This window comes from Dermacentor albipictus, chromosome 2 (genome assembly GCF_038994185.2).
Source record: "Dermacentor albipictus isolate Rhodes 1998 colony chromosome 2, USDA_Dalb.pri_finalv2, whole genome shotgun sequence".
Lineage (NCBI taxonomy): Eukaryota > Metazoa > Arthropoda > Arachnida > Ixodida > Ixodidae > Dermacentor > Dermacentor albipictus.
The window spans coordinates 108,245,364-108,268,567 of record NC_091822.1 but is presented as its reverse complement, the minus strand read 5'-3'; the positions used below and the strand labels follow the sequence as shown (position 1 = coordinate 108,268,567).

Here is a 23,204-nt window from a genome sequence, read left to right as displayed (position 1 = left end):
TCGACTACCGAGCACTTAACAAGATCACACGCAATGATGTATACCCTATGCCGCGAATAGACGATGCCTTGGATTCCCTGCAGGGTGCGGAGTACTTCTCCAGCATCGATCTGCGTTCCGGCTACTGGCAGATACCTATGCATGAGGACGATAAAGAGAAAACAGCGTTTTTAACACCAGATGGGCTCTACGAGTTTAATGTCATGCCATTCGGCCTTTGCAATGCGCCCGCAACGTTCGAGCGCATGATTGACACCGTTCTTCGTGGCCTAAAGTGGAAGACTTGCCTGTGCTATCTCGACGATATTGTTGTTTTCTCGTCAACCTTCTCTCAGCACCTGCAACGTCTGGATGAAGTTCTCACGTGCCTTGCCAACGCTGGACTTCAGCTAAACACCAAGAAATGCTATTTTGCGAGCAAGACGATCAAAGTTCTAGGTCACATTGTGAGCAAAGATGGCATTCGTCCTGATCCTGACAAGGTTTCCGCAGTTCAGCACTTTCCTCGTCCCGAAAAGACCAAAGATTTGCGTAGTTTCTTAGGCCTCGCTTCCTATTTTCGGCGATTCATACGGGGCTTCGCCTCAATAGCGTCACCTCTGCACAAATTACTGGGTTCTAATGTTTCCTTTGTGTGGTCTCCCGAATGTGAATCTGCGTTCACCCATCTGAAGCGCGCTCTCACATCTGAACCAGTACTACGCCATTTTGATGAAGCTGCTCCTACCCTCCTGCATACGGATGCTAGTGGTCACGGAATTGGTGGCATTCTCCTACAGCGAGACGACACTTTAGGTGAGAGGGTCGTCGCATACGCAAGTCGCGTTCTGACAAACGCCGAAAAGAATTACACCATCACGGAGCAGGAATGTCTAGCTATCATTTGGTCTGTGCAGAAGTTTCGACCTTATCTTCACGGCCGCCACTTTACGATCGTTACAGACCATCATGCATTATGCTGGCTATCGACGCTGAAGAACTTGTCTGGACGACTTGGTCGGTGGATTCTTCGTTTGCAAGAATACGACTTTACCATTACCTACAAGTGCGGGAAAAAACACCAAGATGCAGACGCGCTTTCTCGCTGTCCGCTTCCTACGACACCATGCAATGGAGCTCCAATTACCATCCGTGACAAGCTTTCGCTCGATCCCTCCTCAGATGATTTCTTGTTGGCCACTGTCGACGAGATGCCTACACACGACAACAAATCCTTCCAATTTCATCAACTTGCCGACTCTTACTGTCGGCGCATCATCGGCCACCTTCAAGGAGCTTCGCGCCCGCCTAACGCCCGCCTTCGTCGGCAGCTGACGCAATTTAACATTGACAACCGCGTCCTATACCGTCATGTCTATCACCCTGACGGTCAACGCTGGGTTCCTGTTCTGCCACGCTCTCTATGTGCTCATGTCCTGCGGGCTTCTCATGACGACATGACTGCTGGTCACCTTGGTTTCCAGAAAACCTATGACCGCATCAAAGGGCGCTTCTACTGGCCTGGATTGTCCGCCAGTGTAGCGAGGTATGTCGCTTCCTGCGCTCTATGTCAGCGTCGAAAGCTCCCTACATCAGCTCCAAGCGGACAACTGCAACCGGTTCCTTGTCCGTCGCAACCATTTGAGGCTGTTGGAGTTGACCTATATGGCCCACTTCCTGTGACTCTCACCGGTAAACGATGGATTGTGACAGCCGTTGATCACTTGACACGCTACGCCGAAACAACTTGTGTGAGTTCTGCCTCAGCCTCTGAAGTTGCTGCATTCATACTTCAATCCCTAATACTGCGTCACGGTGCTCCTCGCGTCCTCCTGAGCGACCGTGGAAAAGCATTCCTCTCGCAACTTCTAGACGAAGTACTCAGAGCCTCCGGAACCACCCACAAGACTACCTCCAGTTACCATCCGCAAAGCAACGGCCTCACAGAGCGATTTCATCGCACGCTGTCAGACATATTAGCCATGTACATTGACCCGGATCACAAAAACTGGGACGCAATTTTACCATTCGTGACCTTTGCACATAATACCGCCGTTCAACGCACGACCGGTTACTCGCCATTCTACCTTGTCTATGGTCGTTCGCCCTCATCCTGTCTTGACGTCTCTTTCTTCGCGCCGACTGTCCATCAATGTCCTTCCTCCTTCGAAGAATATGTGTTCCGTATTCTGCGTTGTCGCCAGCTCGCTCGCATCAACACCGAAGCACGGCAACAGGACCGCAAGCAGCATTACGACGCCTCTCATCGCGTCGTGTGCTTCCGCCCTGGCGAGGAAGTGCTACTCCGTACACCAGTTCGTACTCCTGGCTTGTGTGACAAGTTTCAGCTTCGGTTCATCGGCCCCTACAAAGTCTTGGAGCAGACTTCTCCAGTGAACTATCGCGTGGAACCAGTTATTGTTCCAAATGACCGCCGCTGCCACGCCGCTGAGATTGTCCACATTTCCCGTATGAAGCCTTTCACGAGACGTTCACCACCCCTTTGAATTGCGGCCAGGATGGCCGCTCTCGCGCGAGGGGACATTAGTGTGGGAATTTATAAGCTATTCTTTGTCATCTGTACACGATCATCATCATATGGGGTTCTTCTTCATCATCGCTTGTGGGGCTGGCTCTCGGGTGTGCTCCGTGCTGTGGGCGTGGTCGGTTCGCCTAATCTTTTGACGCGGAATAAAAGCCGCGATTACTGCTGGGTCACAATATATATATATATATATATATATATATATATATATATATATATATATATATATATGTGTGTGTGACGAGAAGATGTGAAAGAGGGTTTATTTACAATATTTACACAGTGACAGCGAGTGGCACTCCAACAAAGATCATGTCATCATCACGAGGGGCACTCCTCAGGGTGCCGTCATCTCCCCAACATTGTTTAACATCTGTATGATTGGTCTTTCCGAGAGGTTGGCGTGCGTCGAGGACGTCAAGCACACCATTTACGCCGATGACATCACCATATGGTGCTCCCGCGGCTGCGAGGGCAGAGTCGAAGAAGCCATGCAGGAAGCGATTGACGTGATCGAGGAGTATCTCCGCCCAACCGGACTTCGATGCTCCCCCGCCAAGTCGGAGCTGCTACTTTACAGAAAAGAGAAAGGAGGCAGACCCAAAGATTGGAAACCAGTCTCTGAAAGCAGCATCAGACTTCGCACTTGTGACGGGGGGGTGATACCCAGGGTCGACGTTATTCGGGTCCTGGGCATGTTTGTCGAATTCAACGGCGGAAACGGAACTGCTCTCCGCAAGATTATCGCAAAGACGGACAACGCTTTCCGTCTAGTTCGCAGAATCGCAAACCGGCATCGAGGCATGAAGGAAAACAATCTTCTCAGGCTGATCAATGCCTTCGTACTCTGCCACCTCACGTACACGATTTCTATGCACAACTGGCTCAGAGCGGAGCGAGACAAGCTCAACGTTCTCATCCGCAAAGTAGTCAAGAGGGCTCTCGGGATACCCATCAGGACCCATACCGAGGATCTCTTGAAGCTGGGGGTACATAACACCGCCGAGGAGATTGCCGAAGCCCAAGAACGCACGCAACTCAGTCGCCTGGCCACCACAGCGGCAGGTAAACGTATCCTCGAAGAGCTGGGTGACCACCCTGCGGAATTCTCGATGGACAGTACCCCGATCCCTAGGTGCATTCGAGTCAAGTTCGTACTGGCCCCTGTGCCCCGAAACGTCCATCCCGTCCACAACGAGGGCAGACGCAAGGCCAGAGCAGCAGCCATCCTCAAACAGATCAAGCGACACGACATTAGCGCAAGCTTCGTCGACGCTGCGGAGTACAGTGACGGGAAGACCTTTGCCGTCGTTGTGGTCGACTCGAGCGGAAACATTTCCAATAGCGCCTCGATTCGCACTCCAGACCCCGGAGTCGCCGAGCAAGTCGCCATCGCCCTCGCCCTGCTAGACGATCGTGGGTCCGAAATCTATAGTGATTCCAAAACGGCAGTTAGGGCTTTTCAAAAGGGTTGCGTCGCCAAGGAAGCTGTTCGTCTTCTTAGCGGCTCGAGTCCACATGCTCTCACAAACCATTCAATTCACTGGTTTCCCGCTCACGTAGGATCGGTCGACGGTGCTCCCCCGAACCTCAATGAGTCTGCCCACGAGGCTGCGCGTGACCTCACCGACCGCGCTTCCTCTATAAGGAGCACTGACGCCCCTCCTTTCTACGGTCACAGGGACGCTCCCGCTACTCACAACGAGATTATTAAATATTTCTACATGTCCAGAAGGGTCTTTCCACCCCCTCACCCCAAGTTCAATAGGGCGCAAGCCGTTTCGCTTAGGCTCCTACAGACCAGCACATATCCGTGTCTGTCCGCTCTCCACGAGGCTTACCCCGACGTGTATAGCGACGACGCCTGCCCGTCCTGCGGCCAGACGTCCACTCTGCCTCACATGCTCTGGGAGTGCGGGTCGACATACCCCAAGTTCATCAAGGAGGAGTGGGACTCGCTTTTGCGTAGCCCCGCTCTGGAAAAGCAAATCCTGGCCGTCCGGCGTGCCCGCGACTGGGCCGGTGGGCTAGACCTGCCGGTCCCGACGTGGGACTAGCCGGGTGCGCGACGAGTTCGCGTCCTCGCCGGACCTACAATAAAGTTTATTCACTCACTCACTCACTCACTCACTCATCATCACGAGGTATCTGAGTGAGTGAGTGAAGAAACTTTTATTGCAGGTCCTGCAAGGACGCGAACTGGTCGCGCGCCCGGCTAGTTCCACGTCGGGACCGGCAGGTCTAACCCACCGGCCCGGTCGCGGGCACGCCGGACAGCCAGGATTTGCTTTTCTAGAGCGGGGTTACACAGAAGTGAGTCCCTTCATCATCTGTACGTTCGCGTGAGAGCAGCGCGAGAGGGTCAAAAGAAGAAGATCCCCTTTTTCGGCAAGGCGAAAGGTTAGTGTCTTTTTCCATAATTTTTTTTCTATGCCTATTTACGTAATGCTTATAAGCCTAATGACGACCGAAGGCATTTATAAAGTGAGGACGAACGAAATCATTCCCAATTCTCAATTTGAGGTGCCTAATACAGTATGTTAACGGACAAAAGATACAGCATTTACTATAAGGGGTGTCAAGGGTTCGCAATCGACTCTTGACCTGCTGTTTTCCTACATGCACCGAGACTTTGATTCCCAGCCGCTTTTATTATTTCTCTACTTTTGTCTGCCAAACGAACTGAGAATGAATGAAGAGAGAGTACGAAGAAAGTACTTTTGTTTCATTCCTAAAATATTCTAAGCTGAACTGAAACAGACGTGTCAGAATTGTTGACGCACTGACAAAAGCTGTGCCGTGAAGCTGTCTGACTTACTGAACTGTTGCGTGGAGTACTGTTACAAAACATCCTTCACCAAAGGCAGCACTCACGTTTTAAAGCGAACGTTTCTTTGCCCCGTCCTTCGACATCTCCGCTGCTGCTGCTGCTGCTATTGCTGTTTGGCACATGCACGGCGTCGGGGGTGATTCAGAGTGTGTGTATACATTACAGAAGCGCGGCAGAGAAGAAAGGCGACGCGAGAATTTCGTTTGTACGTTCGCATCGCTATGAATGTGTACAATTCCCTCTGGGGTTCACTGGACGTCGCTACATTAACACCTCGACAGTTGTAATTATCCGTGAACCCTCGCAAGAGCGTTGCAGAAATGGCAGTGTTTACCTTTTTACTAAAGTGCAAGTCTACAGGAAATCTAGGTAGGATGGTAGAGAGGAGGCAGATAATCGGTAGAACCGACGAAATCGGGAAACGAGTGAATAACAACCTTGCCGCTCTTCGCTAGCAGTTCTCATACAAAGAAGGGGGTGGGGCAATAGGGAAAAAGCGACGTGAGGACACGACAGAAGTTGTGCGCGCAAACGGGACAAACTTAAGCTGATGGGAGGCTACAATACGTTCCTGCTATTTCTGAAAAAAATGAACACAGTGCAAATTTCTCAAGCGGGCAACTAACGCAGGGTGTGCAGATGCAGGTCCTCATTAGAGCGCACCGTAGGGTCTAGGCGACACTACGGAAGCGGTCACGCGTTGAATCAACACTTCTGCGTCCGCGGCAGTAGCCTTGCGACTGTGGCATTGCTCGAGGTTTTGGGTTGGATTGCGACCGCTGTAGCCTCTATTCGACGCGGTGAAATAAAAAAAATTACATTGACGTTTCACTTAGTGAACGCGGGTTACGCGTTCACTCCAGGCGCATTTCTGCCGTCGCCGTCGCCGTGAGGTTCCGTATAAAATCCAGTGGCGATAAGATTGTCGCGGCGCGTCGTATGTTCTATGTGCGAGTTAAAGCGTGCGATGGTGAGCCGGCAATTGCGGTTCAATCTCGGGTGCGCAAAAGAAGAAAGTGGAGAGGCAGCGCGCTGTTTTCCGTCACGTGCATGGTTCCGGAGGGTGAGAGGGGGAGGGCGGCGTCGTACTCCGCCAGAAAGTGCGTATTTTGCGGCCGCGCGCATTATTTTGAAAGCAATTTGCAAAGTGTAGGTGGAGCAATGGCGCCGACGGCTCATAGCTGCGTGGGTGCTGCGTTCTCACCGCCGAGTTTGCGTTGAAGCAATCGACAGCACAAATGTCACTTCGATCGCAGCTACTGCGGCGCTTCCTCGTATCAATGTTTTGACAGCGATTGTCCGCGGTCGTCGAGTGTGATGGGTTGATGTTTGCCCGTGCGTGCTGACCCCGTGTTTGTTAAAACTATGGTGATTTATGTGCCAAAACCACGATCTGATTATGAAGCACGCCGTAGTGGGGGACTTCGGAAATTTCGACCACCTGGGGTTCTTTAACGTGCACTTAAATCTAAGTACACGTGCGTCCCCATTGAAATGCGGCCGCCGTGGCCGGGATTCGATCGCGCGACCTCGTGCTCAGCAGCCCAACATCATAGCCACTGAGCTACCACGGTGGGTTACCTTGTTTGTTAATTTAGTTAGTTAACGAATGTTTGAAGTTTATACAGCCGCCATAACTAGTATCCTTACTTTGTGTAGTTGTGTACTAATTTGCTATATCGCAATCGATACATTCAGTTCGGTGCTGCGCTTCCGGGATTCGCGCACGACACTGCATGTGCCGGGCTTCCAAACGGGATTTACGCTATAGTGAACACTTTCTACGCTACGCCGCCTTGCCTGACAGACCCATACTGTTCCAAGCCGCCTAGCACGTTGACCCATACTGTTCCAAGCCGCCTAGCACGTTCCTCGGAAGTCTCTTGGGCACGAGAAGCCTGCGCTTCTTGCCGAACTTGTCAAGCTTGTGCCCGGCACTTGGCGAAGGCTTTGGGATCGGTTGACTCGCGGTCAGCCTGCCGGCGCTTGCGTTGCTGCTCCGTCCTTCTCGCTTGGCGTTCGGCAATTTGATCACACGACGAACCCGCCACCTGCATAGCAACTATCAAAGGAGGCCAACCCAGCGCGCCTCCGCCTAGCTTTCTCCTCCGTGACGCTTCGCCTCATCCTCATGCGCGTTCAACATTGCTTACACTTTCCTCTAGGTGGTGTTACTTTGCCGCGCGCTAAGCGTGCTCCTTCGTACTTTCCCCTGCATGCGATTCTCTTCACCTCCAGATGACTTGCTCCTTCACTTCCTTCGCAGCTTCAAACATATATTCGCCGATTTCACTAGCTGGCCACCGAAGCTTGTGCGTTAAAACGCTTGTGCACTTAGATTTGGCACACCTTAAAAAACACCACGATGTCAAAATTAACCCGGAGTCGGCCCCTACGGCGCGCATCCTAATCCAATTGTGGTTTTGCCAAGTGCAGCCCCATAATGGAAGTAAAGTTTAATACTTCTGCGACGATGCGATGTGCCACGTGAGGCAGTGAGTATGCTCTACCCTCTCAGAGGTTATGAAGTGTGGTGCACAACACCTCAAGTAAGCACTTCCCCCCGTGTGTTCTGTGTACTACGCAGGCAAACAGCAGTGGTGCATGCAAAGGTAACGTTGAACGTGAACTTACCCCTCTCGTGCTGGACTAAACATTGAACAACCTAAACATTCGCCGTCAACATTACCGCTAATTATCGTCAATCGTAGCAAACACAGAAAGCCTGGCTTACATCGATTCCCACAGCGCGTGGGATTCACATATTTTTTTCAATGGGCGTGAACATGGCGAGAACAAACTATGTTCTGGTAACTGTTTTACTTAGACGGAACGGGCAGCTTGTCCCATATTTAGCGCAATTCTGGATATGTCTCGTATGGCCCCAATGATCTGCACTCGCTCACTCTTGGGCGAAATCGCACTAAACTCAAGCCATTGACATGTGCTAAACAGAAACACTAATTCAAGTTAAACTACAAAGTGTCCTTTTAAAAATATATTATTTTCGCTTATACGTTGATCACTAGAAGAGCAAGACCAACGTTCTGTTTTGGAACATTTAGCGCCCGAAATCCAGCACCGGCGCGTAAGTGCGACGACTAAAGTTTCCAAATGCTGTCTCATAGCTGAGCCGAGGTGGCTCAGTAGAAGTTCTGGAAATGTGCAAGCTTCGTCTTTAAGACTTTGAGAATATTATTGTGTTTCGTATTTAGAGATAAAAAAATAACTAGGCAGGAACATAGACCGCCGAAATTTGTGACTTCGAGGTGAGCGGGTGCAGAAAATTTATTGATGGTGGCTTCATCGCCCGTGTTCTGTTCTTTCTTTTTGTACTGCCTGGCTCAGGAATGTTTTATTTTTTTTTTACTGTGGAAATGTAGTCTGCTAGTACTGCTCAGCTTAATTTTGTCTTTAGCATCGCTTTAAAAATACGTGGTTGGAAATGGGACAAACGGTCCGCATAACGGAGTTGTCGCGACTTGACTGGTTTCAGAACAGTGCCCGCCATATAGATGAATAATGGGTTGATGTTCTCTTATGCAGAATCACAAGAACTCCCGCACATACCATGACCGCACCTTCGGCGCGAACACGTAAGTCTAAAGCTGGCCATACTTGACAATTTGCTGCTAATGACCAGAGTATGGCTTACGCTATTGGAAACGCATGTGTGATGCATTGTACGGTACAACGGAGAAGGAAGGAAACACCTGGCAGTGTCGAGAAGCAGATACATGTTCAAATGGTAGGTTGTTAAATGGCTCGTTGAGTAAATTGATGGATGTCAAATGGCGTGTATCAACAAATCCGAAATTATAAATCCCGCAGCTACGTATTTTACACGTTGCGGAGATGCGCTGGAGAGACGTAAAATAGAACGCACCAAATATTGGTTTCGCCACTGCTACGTTAAGGAGAAATCAAGTTACAGGATTGCAACGGTACAACGCAAGCGTACTCACAGTTTCACCTGAGGTCTAGCCTTGGCAACTTCTGCAACAGATGGGCCTACCACCCTCCGCCTGCAGCATGACGGAATTTGGCAGCGCACTTCGGCACAAGGACGTAACACATTCAACAAACACGAGCGCTGTAAAACTATCGTTTTTTTGCTGGATAAGCATGCATAAATACGCGTTCCAACGCATGCGTGGAGCACTTGAGCGAAGAGAAATAAACAGATCTGACCACTCATACGAACGAACAGCCATCATGCTGCACTAAACCTCATATTTGACAAGCCTTCACACTGAGCAAGAAATAAAGAAAAAAAAGAGGCGTCAATTATTTTTCTCAACACGGTGGACGTTCGGCTGTGTCCACTGTCAGTATCAGACCAGCTCCTCCCTCCTCCCCTTCAATATTTTTAAACATGTGCAAGCGCCATCTGGCAGCAGTTTCGCCAAGATATTTTATTGGTAAGGGCAATAATCTAAAGCACGATAGACTTGACATTCTACAGTTCATAAAATAGCACAGTTCGCTGTAGAATACTAGTAGCGCCCTCCTCATCATTTCTGTAAGACTACGTTTCGAGACATAGAAACAGTTTTAAAACGGTAAAAGCTGCGCCTGTATTTCAAACAGATACGATGGACGACCCAGAGACAAGACAAACTTACTTGCGAGCCTGTATATTGGAGCGCAACCCTGACTCTCTAATTGCCCGCAGTTATGGCGTTCGTCGCGTGCAACACAACGGAGCAGTGCGAGGCCCTCGGGGAGAACGCGACGTGCGCCAAGCACGTGTGCCTCTGCCCGTCCTTCGATCCACTCGCCGAAGGGACACGGTGCAACTCTACCCGTGAGTCCATTTTTTAACGCGATAGCGTTGAGGAACTCGTGTCGCAGAAAAGCCGGTGTCGTCGGCGTCGGCCAAGTTGGCCATGAGCGAAAAATGGCGGAATGCAATTCATAAATAAAAACAACTTGCAAGATGGGCTGGGTGGGAATCCAACCAGGATCTCCGCAGTGTGAGACAGAGACGCTACCACTCAGTCATGAGTTCGACGGTTCAAAGCGGTAGAAAAGCGCCTCAAGTGAATGCGGTGTTGCCTTAAAAACGTGCCGTAGAAAGTTATACCACGGTGTATATCGGTAGTTATGAGAACGTAAATTACAGAAGGCGCAGTTAAACGAGGAGCAAAGTACGTTCCTTGTACATTTCTTCTGCGCTTGGCGCACACGCAGAGCCATCTTGCGGCAAACACAGAAGACTCCCTCCTCGCAATGTACGGCGCTGCCCGACAGGTGGCGTGCCACTCAGCCGCTTCTCCCCTTCGTCTCGTTTGAGCGCATTGGGGCCGTGCGGAGACCGGTGCGAGGATGCCCCAATACCCTTGCGTTTAATAAGTTTTCTCGCGCTCTCCCCTTCCAAATTCCAGCGTGCATCACTCGAACCCTCGTGTTTAGGCGACGCGGCTCCTCTTTCCGCTCACAGCGCGATTCCTAGGTGCAGCGTCTGATGCGGGATGGCTTTGACGTGATGGCTGCGCCGTAGCGCGCCTGGTGGGAAAGCGTCCCCTGCGATGTGTGCCATGCAGCTGGCGAGCAGTCGTTCGTCTGCGCGGTTCTCCCGAGCGAGATAGAGGACGATCCCATCGAGGCGTCAGCCACATGATCGCGTCCGCCGTCATGGCGCGTCGCGGCCCGGCAGTCCGTGCCAATCACGACGTTTGGCTCGCGTAGATTGTTTCTCCCTCCGGGACACCGAGCTTGCTCAGGCGCACGTTTTGTTGCCGCGCGGAAGGCTGCGTTGCTCGGCGCTCACCGCGTCTTTGGTGAATGAGTGGGCGGTGTGAACGGGGTGCGATAACGCTATCGCGTTCCACTCTTGCAGGCGAAGCTTAAGCATCCTCCAATTTCATATACATATATATATGCCAGATAGACAGGCGTCGAGTACAATGAAATGGCTGAACTTTATTCGCTGTAATTACCGTTCAAGTACATACCCCCCAGTGCACGTGTCCCGAGCACTGGCTTTGAAGTGCGTTTTCAGTGGAGACAGCTTGCTGTGCGACCATGCTGCTTCCTAGGCTGGCCTCCGTCGAGTTTGCTACTGTCTCAGATGTTGGTTCTTACGGTCCTCTGACGGCTCTTCTGTACATCGAGAGATCAGTCGTCGACCCCTATACTGAAGGCGTGTGACGCATTGGTCACCGAAGCGACAACCTGTTATGTTGAAGTAATAATCAAGAAGTCGCCCCAGGCAACCCAGGGTTACGAATAGCAACTTATGACGTACGACATAGCGTAAGGCATACTTAAGCTGAGGTGTCCTCCAAACAGCAGATAAACGTCGCAACTTCCACAAGCGTTTCGATGTTGTTGCACATATCGTGAACAAGAACCAGAGTAACCGTAGCCGTGATCTGCCCTGCAGGTTGTACGGCGATCGCTTTTTGGATTTCTTGCTTCTGCAGTCTGAGTAGACTTTCAGACGCCTGTTCCTGCTAACGTTAGCCAAGTTGTCCGACCATATAAAAGAATAAAAAATCACGATGCAAGATACGATGCAAGATACGATGCAGGTCGCGATAGGTCTTTGGTCGCTCAGGGCTGAACACCGGTCGCTTCGGAGCGAGTTGTGGTGAACTGAAGCCATTTCATTGGCGCGGCGAATATTGTTAGACGGTTGTTTGCTCTGTAGACGTGCGCCATCACAGTGTACCGAATGAGTTCTCCCCGGGCTAGGGCAAGCTTTCAAGTCGTGTGAGGTGTGCAAGGTTCATCGTGAGGCTGTATTACGGCCCATTCCATCTGCTCTACGATGGAGGCCATGCGTAGGCGATGCTATTTCTTGCAGGTATACGGCCATGCGTCGGCACACGCTGAAATCCTATTTTCTTTATTAAGTGTACTCCTCTTTTTTAGTGAAACACGAGTGACGGCACACATTTTTCCAACTATTTGGTGGCATGAACCACTGACATAGTAGCGGAAGGCTTTGCGCCAACGAAAAAAGGAAGTACTTCAGGTGCTTTTGAAATAAAGACATCACAAGTGGAACTTTCTCTAGCGTTCCAGAACGCCGCACTTAGTAAGGTATTGAATTTTTGGGGAGGTTGCTCATCAGCGACATTCGTGTGACTTGAAGTCGCGCTATGTAACATGCAAGCAGCAATTTCCTCACGTTGGATTGAGAGAGCCTGACAGAAATGAAACGCAAATAAGTGCACGATGAAATAGAATTGCAGTATATCAAGCAGTGCTAAGCAGTATTGAGAATCGATCGCAGGCAATCAGGCATTTTCTACACCGCGCGCAGTTCTTCAATCTCCTCCCCTTCGGCTCCACCGGGCAGCGTTACAATATGTAGTGGTCGCGCAGTAACTTCCTTAAAACCATCTTTTCCTACTCTACAGGGCCTTTCCTCCCTATGGCACTGGGAAAGAACTGCACCTCAAGCACGGATTGCTCGAGCACGGCAGCTTGTGTCGCAGGGCGGTGTCGCTGCCCTGACGGTTACCAGCCCTCCGGCGAGCTGGAATGCAGCGCCATCAGGCAAACTGGTTAGAGACCGTTAACAAAATTTCACTAAGTATCAAACATTCATGAACCGCCAGTTCGTAATGGACTTGAGTTACTACGTGAACTTTCGAAGTGGAATTAGCTCATTAGCTCAGTTCGATTATGTTGATAGTTTTCTACGGCGTGAGTTTGATTATTGAATTTGCACAGGACTTTCAGAAGCAGAAAATGAAAGTTTTACGTGCCGTTCTCTGTCGCATAGTTTTTTATTGGGCGTCTGAGCGAAATCCGCAAAGCTTCAAAAATGACATCAAGGCACAATTGCGTGTGGGGCTTGCAGCATTGTCTACCGGAGTTGAAATGAATCAAGTCGATGTGTGTTTCCTTCTGTTATCAGCGCCAGCCTGTCACTTATCGTATGCACCACAGTGCATTTACATATTCATAATGACAGTGCTGACATGGCTGCCTGAACGTCTGGGCCGTTTGCTTCATTTTACAATGGGCATGTGTCCTTTCTTCTTTGGAACCGCTCTTGACAGCGAACTGCAATCCAGGCGCGCAGGCACTCTTTGACGCCATTTTTGAAATATTTCAAGGGACTTCTTCAGGGTCTGTAAAAAAGAGTCACGTAAAAGGTAGCATCATCAAGCAACTTCCTTGGGTATTTCTGAGTATGCCTCTACAACTTTTACAGTCAGACAGATGCTTTAAAGCGAACATTTCAAATGTTTGTTAATTAACAAACTCAGGTAATTCGAAAGCTATTCAGGCCTATATATATCTATATATATATATATATATATATATATATATAATAAGCCTGAATAGCTTTCTTTGTTAAAAAAAGTTTGTTAAATAAATTATACTACGAACGCAGTTCACTTGATCGACTAAAGTGCAGAACTTCTAATGGTTGGTTCACGTTGTGTCAAACATGATATAAATGTAAAACATTTTGTTGACAGTACGATCAGTCTCAAAGAGCACTGAATAACGCTTCAGCGACTTGCGAAGGCTACCCGTAGTTCTTTTAGAGTGCCTAACAAGTTCATCTTCAACATCACATCCTATGCTATGAAAATCAGCGTCCCATTCTGATTTTCATAGCCATTATTGCAGCACGTTGCTTAATAGACGTTTATTCAGACGCGAATTTAGCGATACTAGAGTCACATGCAAAAAATGGTTCCAGGGCAGCGTTACACTAGCATGGGAAATAAGATTGGTCTGTGGATTTTAACTCAGCGTATCTATGAAAGATCGTCAGTCAAGTTTTGTTGGCTTTCAGAATACGTGACATCCTGGTTCGCTTTCATGACCTTGGCCTCAAGCATCCTCCTCATCCTCATGCTTGTTCTCTACTTGTGCGTCGTGGGATGTCGGTAGGAAATAGTTTTTCTTGGTTGATAATTTGCGACCAGAACTTGGGAAATCTTTTTGAGAATGAAGCGAATGGTGAAAAATCGGGTATATAAAAATTGTGTGATAATAGTTTTTAAGTAAACTACCGGTAGATAATAAGGATGGAAGATTTGAAGAGAAATTCAGACGAATTTTTCTCTGCTAATAATCTGCCTTTTAAGCCCCCCCCCCCCCAAGTTATTGGTGTTTTGACAGAAAAAAGAGTGGAAGAAAAAGAAGACAGCAGGTACAGCGACTATGTTGGAGGTGAAGCGGTTCATTAAATGCTGCACAGCTGTTCACCTTCTGCACAGCATATTGCGGCATAGCAATTACGTGCCGGCCCGTCAGGAAGTGGAGGCCCCCACCACGTGACCCACGCAACCACGGATTGCCTAATAGTATGTACAATTGTATTGTCTGTGCGATTTGCCCATTTTACAAGGCCAAAGAAGGCATAGAGAGCTACGCGTCATTATCGGAATTACGTGTGTGAGGGCGCGTACTTGTTGCCCTGCGGGTAGTTACGCACCGCTTCTGGTTTCGCTGTGTAATTCCATAAACAAGCAAAGCCGGCAGCCTGCCCATATTCTGGGTTAGTACAGACAGGACTACATATAAACTGACTGTACACCTTGAAGCCTTGATTTAACAGACGTTCATATAATAAGTGATCGGATATAACGAAGTATATATAAAATGTTTCTCAATGATATCGATCAGTAGCGAATATATGCTTATAACGAATACAGGATATAACAGGTGTCAGAACCGACTTCGTCATAACGAGGTTGAGCTTTATACAAGCGTTGACCCGAGTCAGAGCCGTCTGAGCTATGCTGCAAAACAGCGGCAGCGGCACACACGGCCTGTCGAGTGCAGGAAGGCTCGTGTGAAAGGTTCGCTGTGAAACAGCAGCGATTTCATGTTTCCCTTCACAGTGGTTATTCAGTAACGCTAAAGCATTCACAGGGACCACTGGTGCCTCGAAATGTTCGCCGCGCAGGGGTCGGCACTCGCAGTGGCCCATCTGGAGACCCACACACGCGGCGGCGTCGGCCACCACCCTCGTGGTGCCCGGTCAGGCGAGCTTCTGCGGTGACGACCCTACGACCAGCCCTTTCTTCGTGAGCGCCCTGACGGCCGAGTTGGTTGGCGGCGCCGTCGACACGTTCCGACTCAGCACGGGAGTCACCGGCACCCCACTCACCGCGCAGCATCAGGAAGGGCGCGAATCCTGGCAGGTGCGTAGGCGCATGCGCCCTTGAAAGCTTGGGCAGAATGAATTGAGCGCCTAGTTGATGTGTACGCGAAAAAAAACCTTAGCGCAAACAGGACGACGCTAGCAGAAGACAGAACAAGCTCGCTTCGGTAGCTCAGCGTCCACAGGCACCGAGTTTCCAATCTGCTGAAAGGGGGGAGGGGGCAATTCGTACCTGCTGTTTTTGTTCGTTCCCCCTTGCCCGCACATGCTCCATGACAAGATATATACAAAGGTGTAGAGGCAATATCTGTAAATATGGGTTTTATTTGTTTCTAAAGTCGAGCGAATATTCTAAAATATGACAGCATAGTTCTTGAGATACCAAAGAAGTAAATGAATAAAAGAAACTAAAAGAACAGGTAAACTCTCTGAAGAAATTCGTAACGCCCTTACTTAAAGTAAGAGAAAACACTGGGCAACATGAACATTTCCTCAATAAGATGACAATTAAACATTACAAACTCATTACAAACTCTTCGTTTGTAGGAACCACTATGGACAACACAAGCATTTCCAAAATATGCTGAGAATTTGAAAATTAAAAAGAGATTTTAAACTGTTCGTGTCTGAGAAACACAGGGCAGTACAGAAATTTTCATAATAAGCTACCAATATCAAAATTAAAGGCAGATCGTAAACTCTTCTCCTATCAAAAATGTAAAGGAACGAACAAACTGGATACAGAACAAAAAGACGAGAACACCTAAATGGAAGAGGTTGTAATAACGAAGTGACAAAATGCAAATTTTATGGGAGGGGATAAACTAAGGTCTCGGGCGGCGACAGTTTAAATAAAGCTGGCGCATTATAGTGTGACTTGTTCACAGTTGTTTTATACAAACGCTAACGCCCAATCGAGGATGTGTTTCTATGCGCAGTTCATTTCTGAGTAAACTCATCCGTAATGTCAATCAGATTTATTTTGCGGGCGAACTCTTTGATGCCATGGAGAACTGCTATGTGATTTAATCGCGCTTTTCCCATTGTTGACCTCAGGTAGGTTTTGACGCGACGAATGCATGATAACGATCTTTCAGCTGCGCGTGACGTGACTGGGAAAGTCAAAGCATTTTTGACAAGCTCAGTCATGGCGGTTGAGGGATCTCGCAGGCTGCTCACAATTATTGCCCGGAAGCATCTCTAGAACATCCTGAACCGTTTTCAAGGGTGTATTGCACTGCCTTGCTATATATATGAGCACAATAGGATGAACGTTGAGCCTTTAAGGCTCAGAAGCTTGCCTGTAGAATTTAATAATATACGTCCAATGCTAGGATTAAAACGGCAGAAGACGTTCTTTACAAGGGCAAAACGACTTGCCGCTCTGGTGCCCGCAGTGTTATAATATCCACAATATAGCTCGTGTGTCTCCAAGTTCTCTTGGGGAATAGGAAAGCAGATCGACACTTGCTCCTACACAGATGTGTCCGCTGTCTCATCCATGGTCACGGCATAGTGTCCTGCTTGACTAACCTCATATGTGAGTGACCGGAAAACACCATGAACCAAAATTTCCGCCATTTCGTTTAAGATGTCGTGGTGAAGCCACCCCTACTTGGTTCAAGAAAGTCATGATCGCAGTTTTCAAATGGCATTGGCCCGAAGTTCCAGAAGATGTCTTAGATTAATTTCTGCACCATCATGACCACGTACTGCCGTCTCCGGGCATACTAAGAACTACAATGAAGATAATGTAGCTATTATCAATTGCCTTGCGTCTTCCTTTCCTTTTCCCTTCCCAATTACACAAGAAGTTGCTGCATTTAGCCCCCTTTTCACAGCTGTGGTTCAGTTCATGGCTGCATGGTGTAGATAGAGGCCTCATGACTTATACATCTTAGAAGAGCTTTTTTCTAGTTGGAAAACCCCTTGTGCACCAACGTCTACCGAGAGTTCTTATCCATGGGAGCATTTCGAAGAAAAATGTTCATCTCACGAACAGCGCGACAGGTCTCACAAAATAACTTGGCCACTGACGCGTCCTACAGAAGCCATTTGTACACATGCTCCCAAGCTGGTTGATAATGTCGTCACTCTTGTACTTTAACCTTGGGCACTAGATCCTCACCGACAATTTGTACGTGTGCGGTGGCAGTGGTTACAGTTGCAGATGCCGAGCCTGTGACGCTAAGGCAAACCTCGGTAGGTTCAGAAGCAGGCCTTAAGGTCCCAGGTGGGGTGTATTGCGTGTCCTGTCATCAACCTCTATGGGAGATGTGTTCTTGTTGATGAGATATATGTCCATTGTGTTTCACGTTTTTCTGAAATACAATACCATGAAGGTAAGACCACCGAATAATGGAATGCCAAAAGCGTGTTCCGAGTTTAGGAGAACAAAAATTAGGGGCCAATCCACTCTGTTGAGGTAGAATACCAGTGTAGCTGTAAACGCCCTAATCCATGGTATTAACACGGTTGCATAAGAAAGTCAAATGAGTGCACGAAACAAAACACGATTGGCCGGGGCGCAGTCCAAAGGAGTGCACGAAACAAAAATGGCTGTGGCTTAGGTAAGGTTAAGCCCAGGATGCGAAGCATACTAGCCTTTATTTTAGTTGTTGAACCACTGTTTAGCCTGGTGAACTGCTGTTGCTTGGCTATATTTGGTTCGGCTAGACGAAGAAACAACTCATGCATTACTGCTTCGCCTTCAAGAGTGGAACGCGACAGCGTTCCCGTCGACCCGCCAAGGGGTGTAAGACAATGGGCTACAGGGCAGCGACTACGCGCCCCGCATTGGACGCGGTGAGCGTCGAGCAAAGCAGCGTTCGGCGCGGCAACGAAATGTGCGCCTGAGCAAGAGACGCACGCCTTAGAAACAGCTCGTTTCTAAGGCAACACCGCATTCACTAGAGGCGCTTTTGTACCGCTTTGAAGCATCGTACTCGTGGCTCAGTGGGTCTACTTCCGGTCACCGAGCGTGACGGACGTGCGATGACGGGCTCCGTCGGAGCGGCTACAGCGGCCATGCCTGGTCGCGGAACCAGGGCTATTGCATCGGACAACGAATACCAGGTCGTACTGCCTACTTTGCCTACAGGTCGTCTTGTCTTAAACACCGTTTTCCTGCACGGGGACATCAGTGCCCGCCCATACCGGGTGGAAGATTTTCGTGACGCGCTCGCTCCACTTTCGCTCCTGCCGGAAGTTATCGCCTTAGGCGCGTACCGCATGAGTCATGTGTGGGCGGTTACATTCAAGGATGCCGACGCCGCGAAGAAGATTGTCAACATCGGCGAGTTGAAAGTGAAAAATGCGAGATGTCTCGTGATCGACCCTGCAAACCGGGATGTTCGAATGAAGCTGCACTGGCTCCTTCACAGCGTACCAGACGAAGACGCGCGTCTTGCCTTCTCGCCATTTGGGAAGGTGACGGACATCTCAAGAGAGCTGTGGCGCGCTCACGGCGTGTCTGATAAGGGGTCAACTACGAGGATGGTGACCTTGAAGTTGAACGCTGGCGTGAAGCTCGACGACTTGGCGCACCAGGTGAACGTTGCTGGAGAGCTGGCGCTTGTTGTCGTACCGGGCCGGCCACCCCTGTGCCTTCGCTGCCGTGGCACGGGTCATATTCGGCGTGACTGTCAAATTCCACGGTGTGGTTCGTGCCGTCGCTTTGGACACGACGAGGGCCACTGCGCACGGACGTACGCCAGCGTCGCCGGGCCAGTGAGCAGCGATGAGACGTCAGCACTTCTCATGGATGAGGCTGACGCGGAGGAGGCATCGAAAGAAGCTAGCGGATCAGAGGTGCAGGAGACCACGTCGGCTGCTCCTAGGGCGCATCAGTTGGACGCGCCACCCAAGGCTCGCGCGTCCCCTGGACAGACGCCTCTACCTCCGGCACAGGACGCCGTGGCGGCGTCAAAGAATGCAGCGGAAACGCCTGACGCGTCTTCGGAGAACGCCACCCAACCGGTGGCGGAGCCCATGGACTTTTCCCCTGAAGGGTCCAGCAACATGGCCGGAAAGCGGTCGCACGATGAGGCCGTGAGCAAGGCGTCGCAACAGGATGAAATAGGCGATGATGAGCCTCCTTTTAAAGCAGCAGGTACGAGGCGAGCGTCCTGGAAACTGCGGCCGAACATTCCGGCCGATTCACGGCAGGCGGGGAAACCGCCTCCGTAGTTTCGTGCTGTAGATCCCGAAATGGGGTTTGGGGGCGTGCGATGTTGTCGTGAGGGTAGACACCATAAAATAGGGTTTCTTTTCTCTCGATATGGCGATCCACCTTCCTGAAGCACTACGTGTAGCGACTCTGAATGTACGAGGTCTTGGAGCAAGAAGGCGACAGTGTCAACTTAGTCGCCTTCTCTTAGAAAATAATCTACACGTGGTGGCAATCCAAGAAACCAAAATTGATAGCCAGGAAGCGACTGATCGAATGGTGTCCACTTTCCGTCAGCATTATGATGTTTGTGTGTGTCATTCTGTCGGTGCCTCTGGTGGTTGTGCCCTTTTCCTCCGCAATAGTGTCGGTATAACTGTGCAATCGCTCTTTTCGTGCCAAAGTGGACGCCTCCTGGTTGTCGATTTTTTCCAATATGGTCTGAATTTCCGTGTCATTTGTGCTTACGCTCCAAATGTCGAGGCGGAGAGAAAAGAGTTTTTTGAGCGTTTTCAGATGTATCTCGATTGTGAAAAAGTACTAGTTTTGTTGGGGGACTTCAATTCTGTTTGTCGTTCGGTAGACCGTGTAAAAGGTTTGCCAGTGCGAGATAAGAGTTCGGAGGTCTTGAATGTTGTAGTTCACGACCACAACTTAGAAGATATTGGAAGTGTTGTCACAAATGGTGCGCGTCCGCAATTCACACATTTTCAAGGCGATAGCCATGCACGATTGGACAGGCTGTATGTGTCGCTTGAACTTGTGCCACTATGCACATCGTACGAGGTTAAGCCAGTGTCTTTCAGTGACCATTGTCTAGTTATTGCAACCTTTGGTAAAAAAGAAAACAAGAAGTACTTCAAGTGGGAACTTTGGAAACTTAATGCGAAATTGATGGAGGATCAGGTTTTCGTTAAGGATGTAGATGAGAAGCTAAAGAAGCTACTCGCAGTGCAATCTTTAAGTATTGGTGTAGAGTGGGAGGAGTTTAAGCAATTAGTAAAAATGAAAGCCATCGAAAGAAGTAGCACATTGCGTTATGAAGACAAACGAAACGAAACACTGCTTCGTGAGCAACTTGAATTTCTTACGGGTATAGAATGCTCCCAACCAGGTACTTACACCAATGAAATAAGAAACATAAAAATTCAGTTAGAGAGAATCGATGCAGAAAAGTACAGAGCAGCGGTTATCCGTGCACGGGCCGAGAAGCTGTGGGCCGGTGAAACGCCCACAAAACGTGCGTTATCGGACGAAAAACAATACGCTTGCAATAAGGAAATACGGCAAATAAGAAACGGTAATGACGTTTCGGAGGACCGCAGTGTAATCAAACGCGTCGTCGCTGATCATTTCAAAGAATTGCTCGGTCAACCGCGCACCATTATAGGGGGCTTTAAAGCGGAATTTCTTTCGTTACTGCCAAAGCTGGAAGAAGAAGAAAGAGCGCGTTTGGAACAGCCAATTTCCATGCAAGAAATAGAGGATGCAATAGATGCACTACCTGTCGGCAAGGCACCTGGCCCTGATGGCCTAGGTGTAGCATTTTTAAAACATTCAAAACAATTATAGCCCAGATTCTACTCAAAGTTATCGCGGAATCGTATCAGGAAAAAAATATACCACTGTCCTTCACAACTTCGCACATCGTTCTCATCCCAAAAACTGAGGCACCTGAAAAACGTCAGTTGGTGGGGTCTTATCGCCCGATAAGCCTTACCAACGTCGACTACAAGATATTTATGAAGGTATTGGCCAAACGATTGCAGGGTGTGATAACGAGGCTGGTTGGCACGCATCAGACCTGTGGTATAAAGGGTAGAAGCATCGCCACGAACATACACGTAGCTCGAAGTGTGCTAGAATGTTGCGATGTATTTGGCGATCGAGTGGCAATGATGCAACTAGATCTCGCTAAAGCCTTCGACCGTGTTTCTCACGATGTTCTCTTCGCCATATTAGAGCATTGCAACGTGGGAAGCGTAATAACAGATGGTGTCAGGATGGCGTATGCTAACTGCTCAACTCGGGTCATTGTGAACGGGGACCTGACAGACAGCGTGCAAGTGCTGTCTTCTGTCAGGCAGGGATGTCCGCTGTCACTCCTGCTATTCGCGGCTTACCTTGAGCCTTTGTGCAAGGCCATCCAAAACAATGAACAGATAACTGGCTTCAGGTTACAGTCCACACAGGTGAAAATATTGGCGTATGCCGATGACATCGCCATATTCTGTTCAAATAGAAATAGTATTTGTGAGGCCGTGGCGGTAGTTGAATCCTTCTGCAAGTGCACCGGGGCGCAAATAAACTGGGAGAAGAGTTATGGGTTTTGGCATGGTGAATGGGAAGAAACGCCAGACTGCTTCGCTCGACTTCGGTGGTCAACCACTGCAACAACCTACCTAGGCGTGCCTCTAGACTCTTATCGCGACCCAGAGCCGTACTGGAATGAACAAGTGGCGAGAGCAAAGGAAAAGACTAACGCGTGGCAGGGGCGACAGCTGTCAGTGTTCTCGCGCGCCACGGTCTGTAACCTATTTCTTACGTCCAAGATATGGTATGTGATGAATGTGCTGTGTGCTTCGCGGATCAACATCCAAAAAATTCACCGTATCTTCGCCGTTTTCATATGGGCATCGACTTGGGAAAGGTCCAGCCTCACAAACTTGTTCTTGCCAGTAAAGAAAGGGGGCCTTGGGTTGGCACATTTATTTGTGCGACAAGTTGTGTCGCGCTTTATGTACCTTCGCGACCAGAATGATGTGTTCCTTCGCACAGTCATGCAAGTGCTTTTATGTCGTCACCTTCCAGGATTTGTTGTATGCTCGTGTGAAGCAATGCATGGTTCCGTTAAAGGTTACCTGCGAGAAGTCGTGCTTGCGTACAGAATGTTGCATGTGCGGTTTTCTGTGCAGTATCTCGCCAATATTACTAGGAAAAAACTGTATAAGGACCTAATTGACACTATGCTCCCTGTACCGATTTACCGTATGTCTAACCGTGGAGGCCCAGGAGACGTCCTCAAAAGGGTTAAAAGAATGCCAGTACACCCTTCGGTAAAAACCTTTTTCTTTAAACTACACACTAACACATTATCAGTTAAAACATGGATGCATAACAGGGGTATTTTTGTCCCGTGGTCCATTAACTGCTTCTTATGCAAAAAACCTGAAACGATAGAGCATGCGTTTCTAGATTGCTGGGATCCCATCTTTTTCTGGGATGTGCTACAAAGGACTTTAAAAAAAGAGTTACCTTTAGATCCACATGGAATAAGATTCTTACCGGTAGAAACGGAGGCTTTTCCGTATGACGCTATAATGCTCCTGGGCCTCCACAGTTTCTGGAAAGCTCGAGCGCAGTTCAACAATGCTGATGTCAATTCGCGACCTACACGTGATCACTTCATTGAATCTGTAGTACGGTTCAGGGATGTCCATCGGGCACTCCCTGAACAACCAACATGGATTGACATGCTAGATAAACTTGCAGCATTGAAAAAATTTTGATATGTCGTGCCAGCAAAATCCTTGTTGACATATTTTTTCCTTTTTCTGTATTGTTTGTGTGTGTCAAAGCCGGCAATAAAGAAAAAAAA

At 49.0% G+C, this 23,204-nt stretch overlaps 1 protein-coding gene across 2 annotated transcripts in view; it reads left to right on the top strand.

Annotated features, from left to right (window-relative positions):
- LOC135914887 (uncharacterized) overlaps positions 1-23,204 on the top strand; it is a 71,538-nt gene that overhangs the window by 35,655 nt on the left and 12,679 nt on the right. Inside the window, exons 1-6 of one of the 2 annotated variants that reach the window (XM_065447815.2) lie at positions 4,792-4,924; positions 8,901-8,950; positions 10,030-10,161; positions 12,725-12,871; positions 14,122-14,215; positions 15,241-15,478. In XM_065447815.2, the coding sequence (XP_065303887.1) occupies positions 8,926-8,950; positions 10,030-10,161; positions 12,725-12,871; positions 14,122-14,215; positions 15,241-15,478 (636 nt within the window). In that variant the 5' untranslated portion in view covers positions 4,792-4,924; positions 8,901-8,925. Of the gene's footprint in view, positions 1-4,791; positions 4,925-8,900; positions 8,951-10,029; positions 10,162-12,724; positions 12,872-14,121; positions 14,216-15,240; positions 15,479-23,204 lie in introns of those variants that run through there. The other variant, XM_070533846.1, reaches the window with a different exon arrangement.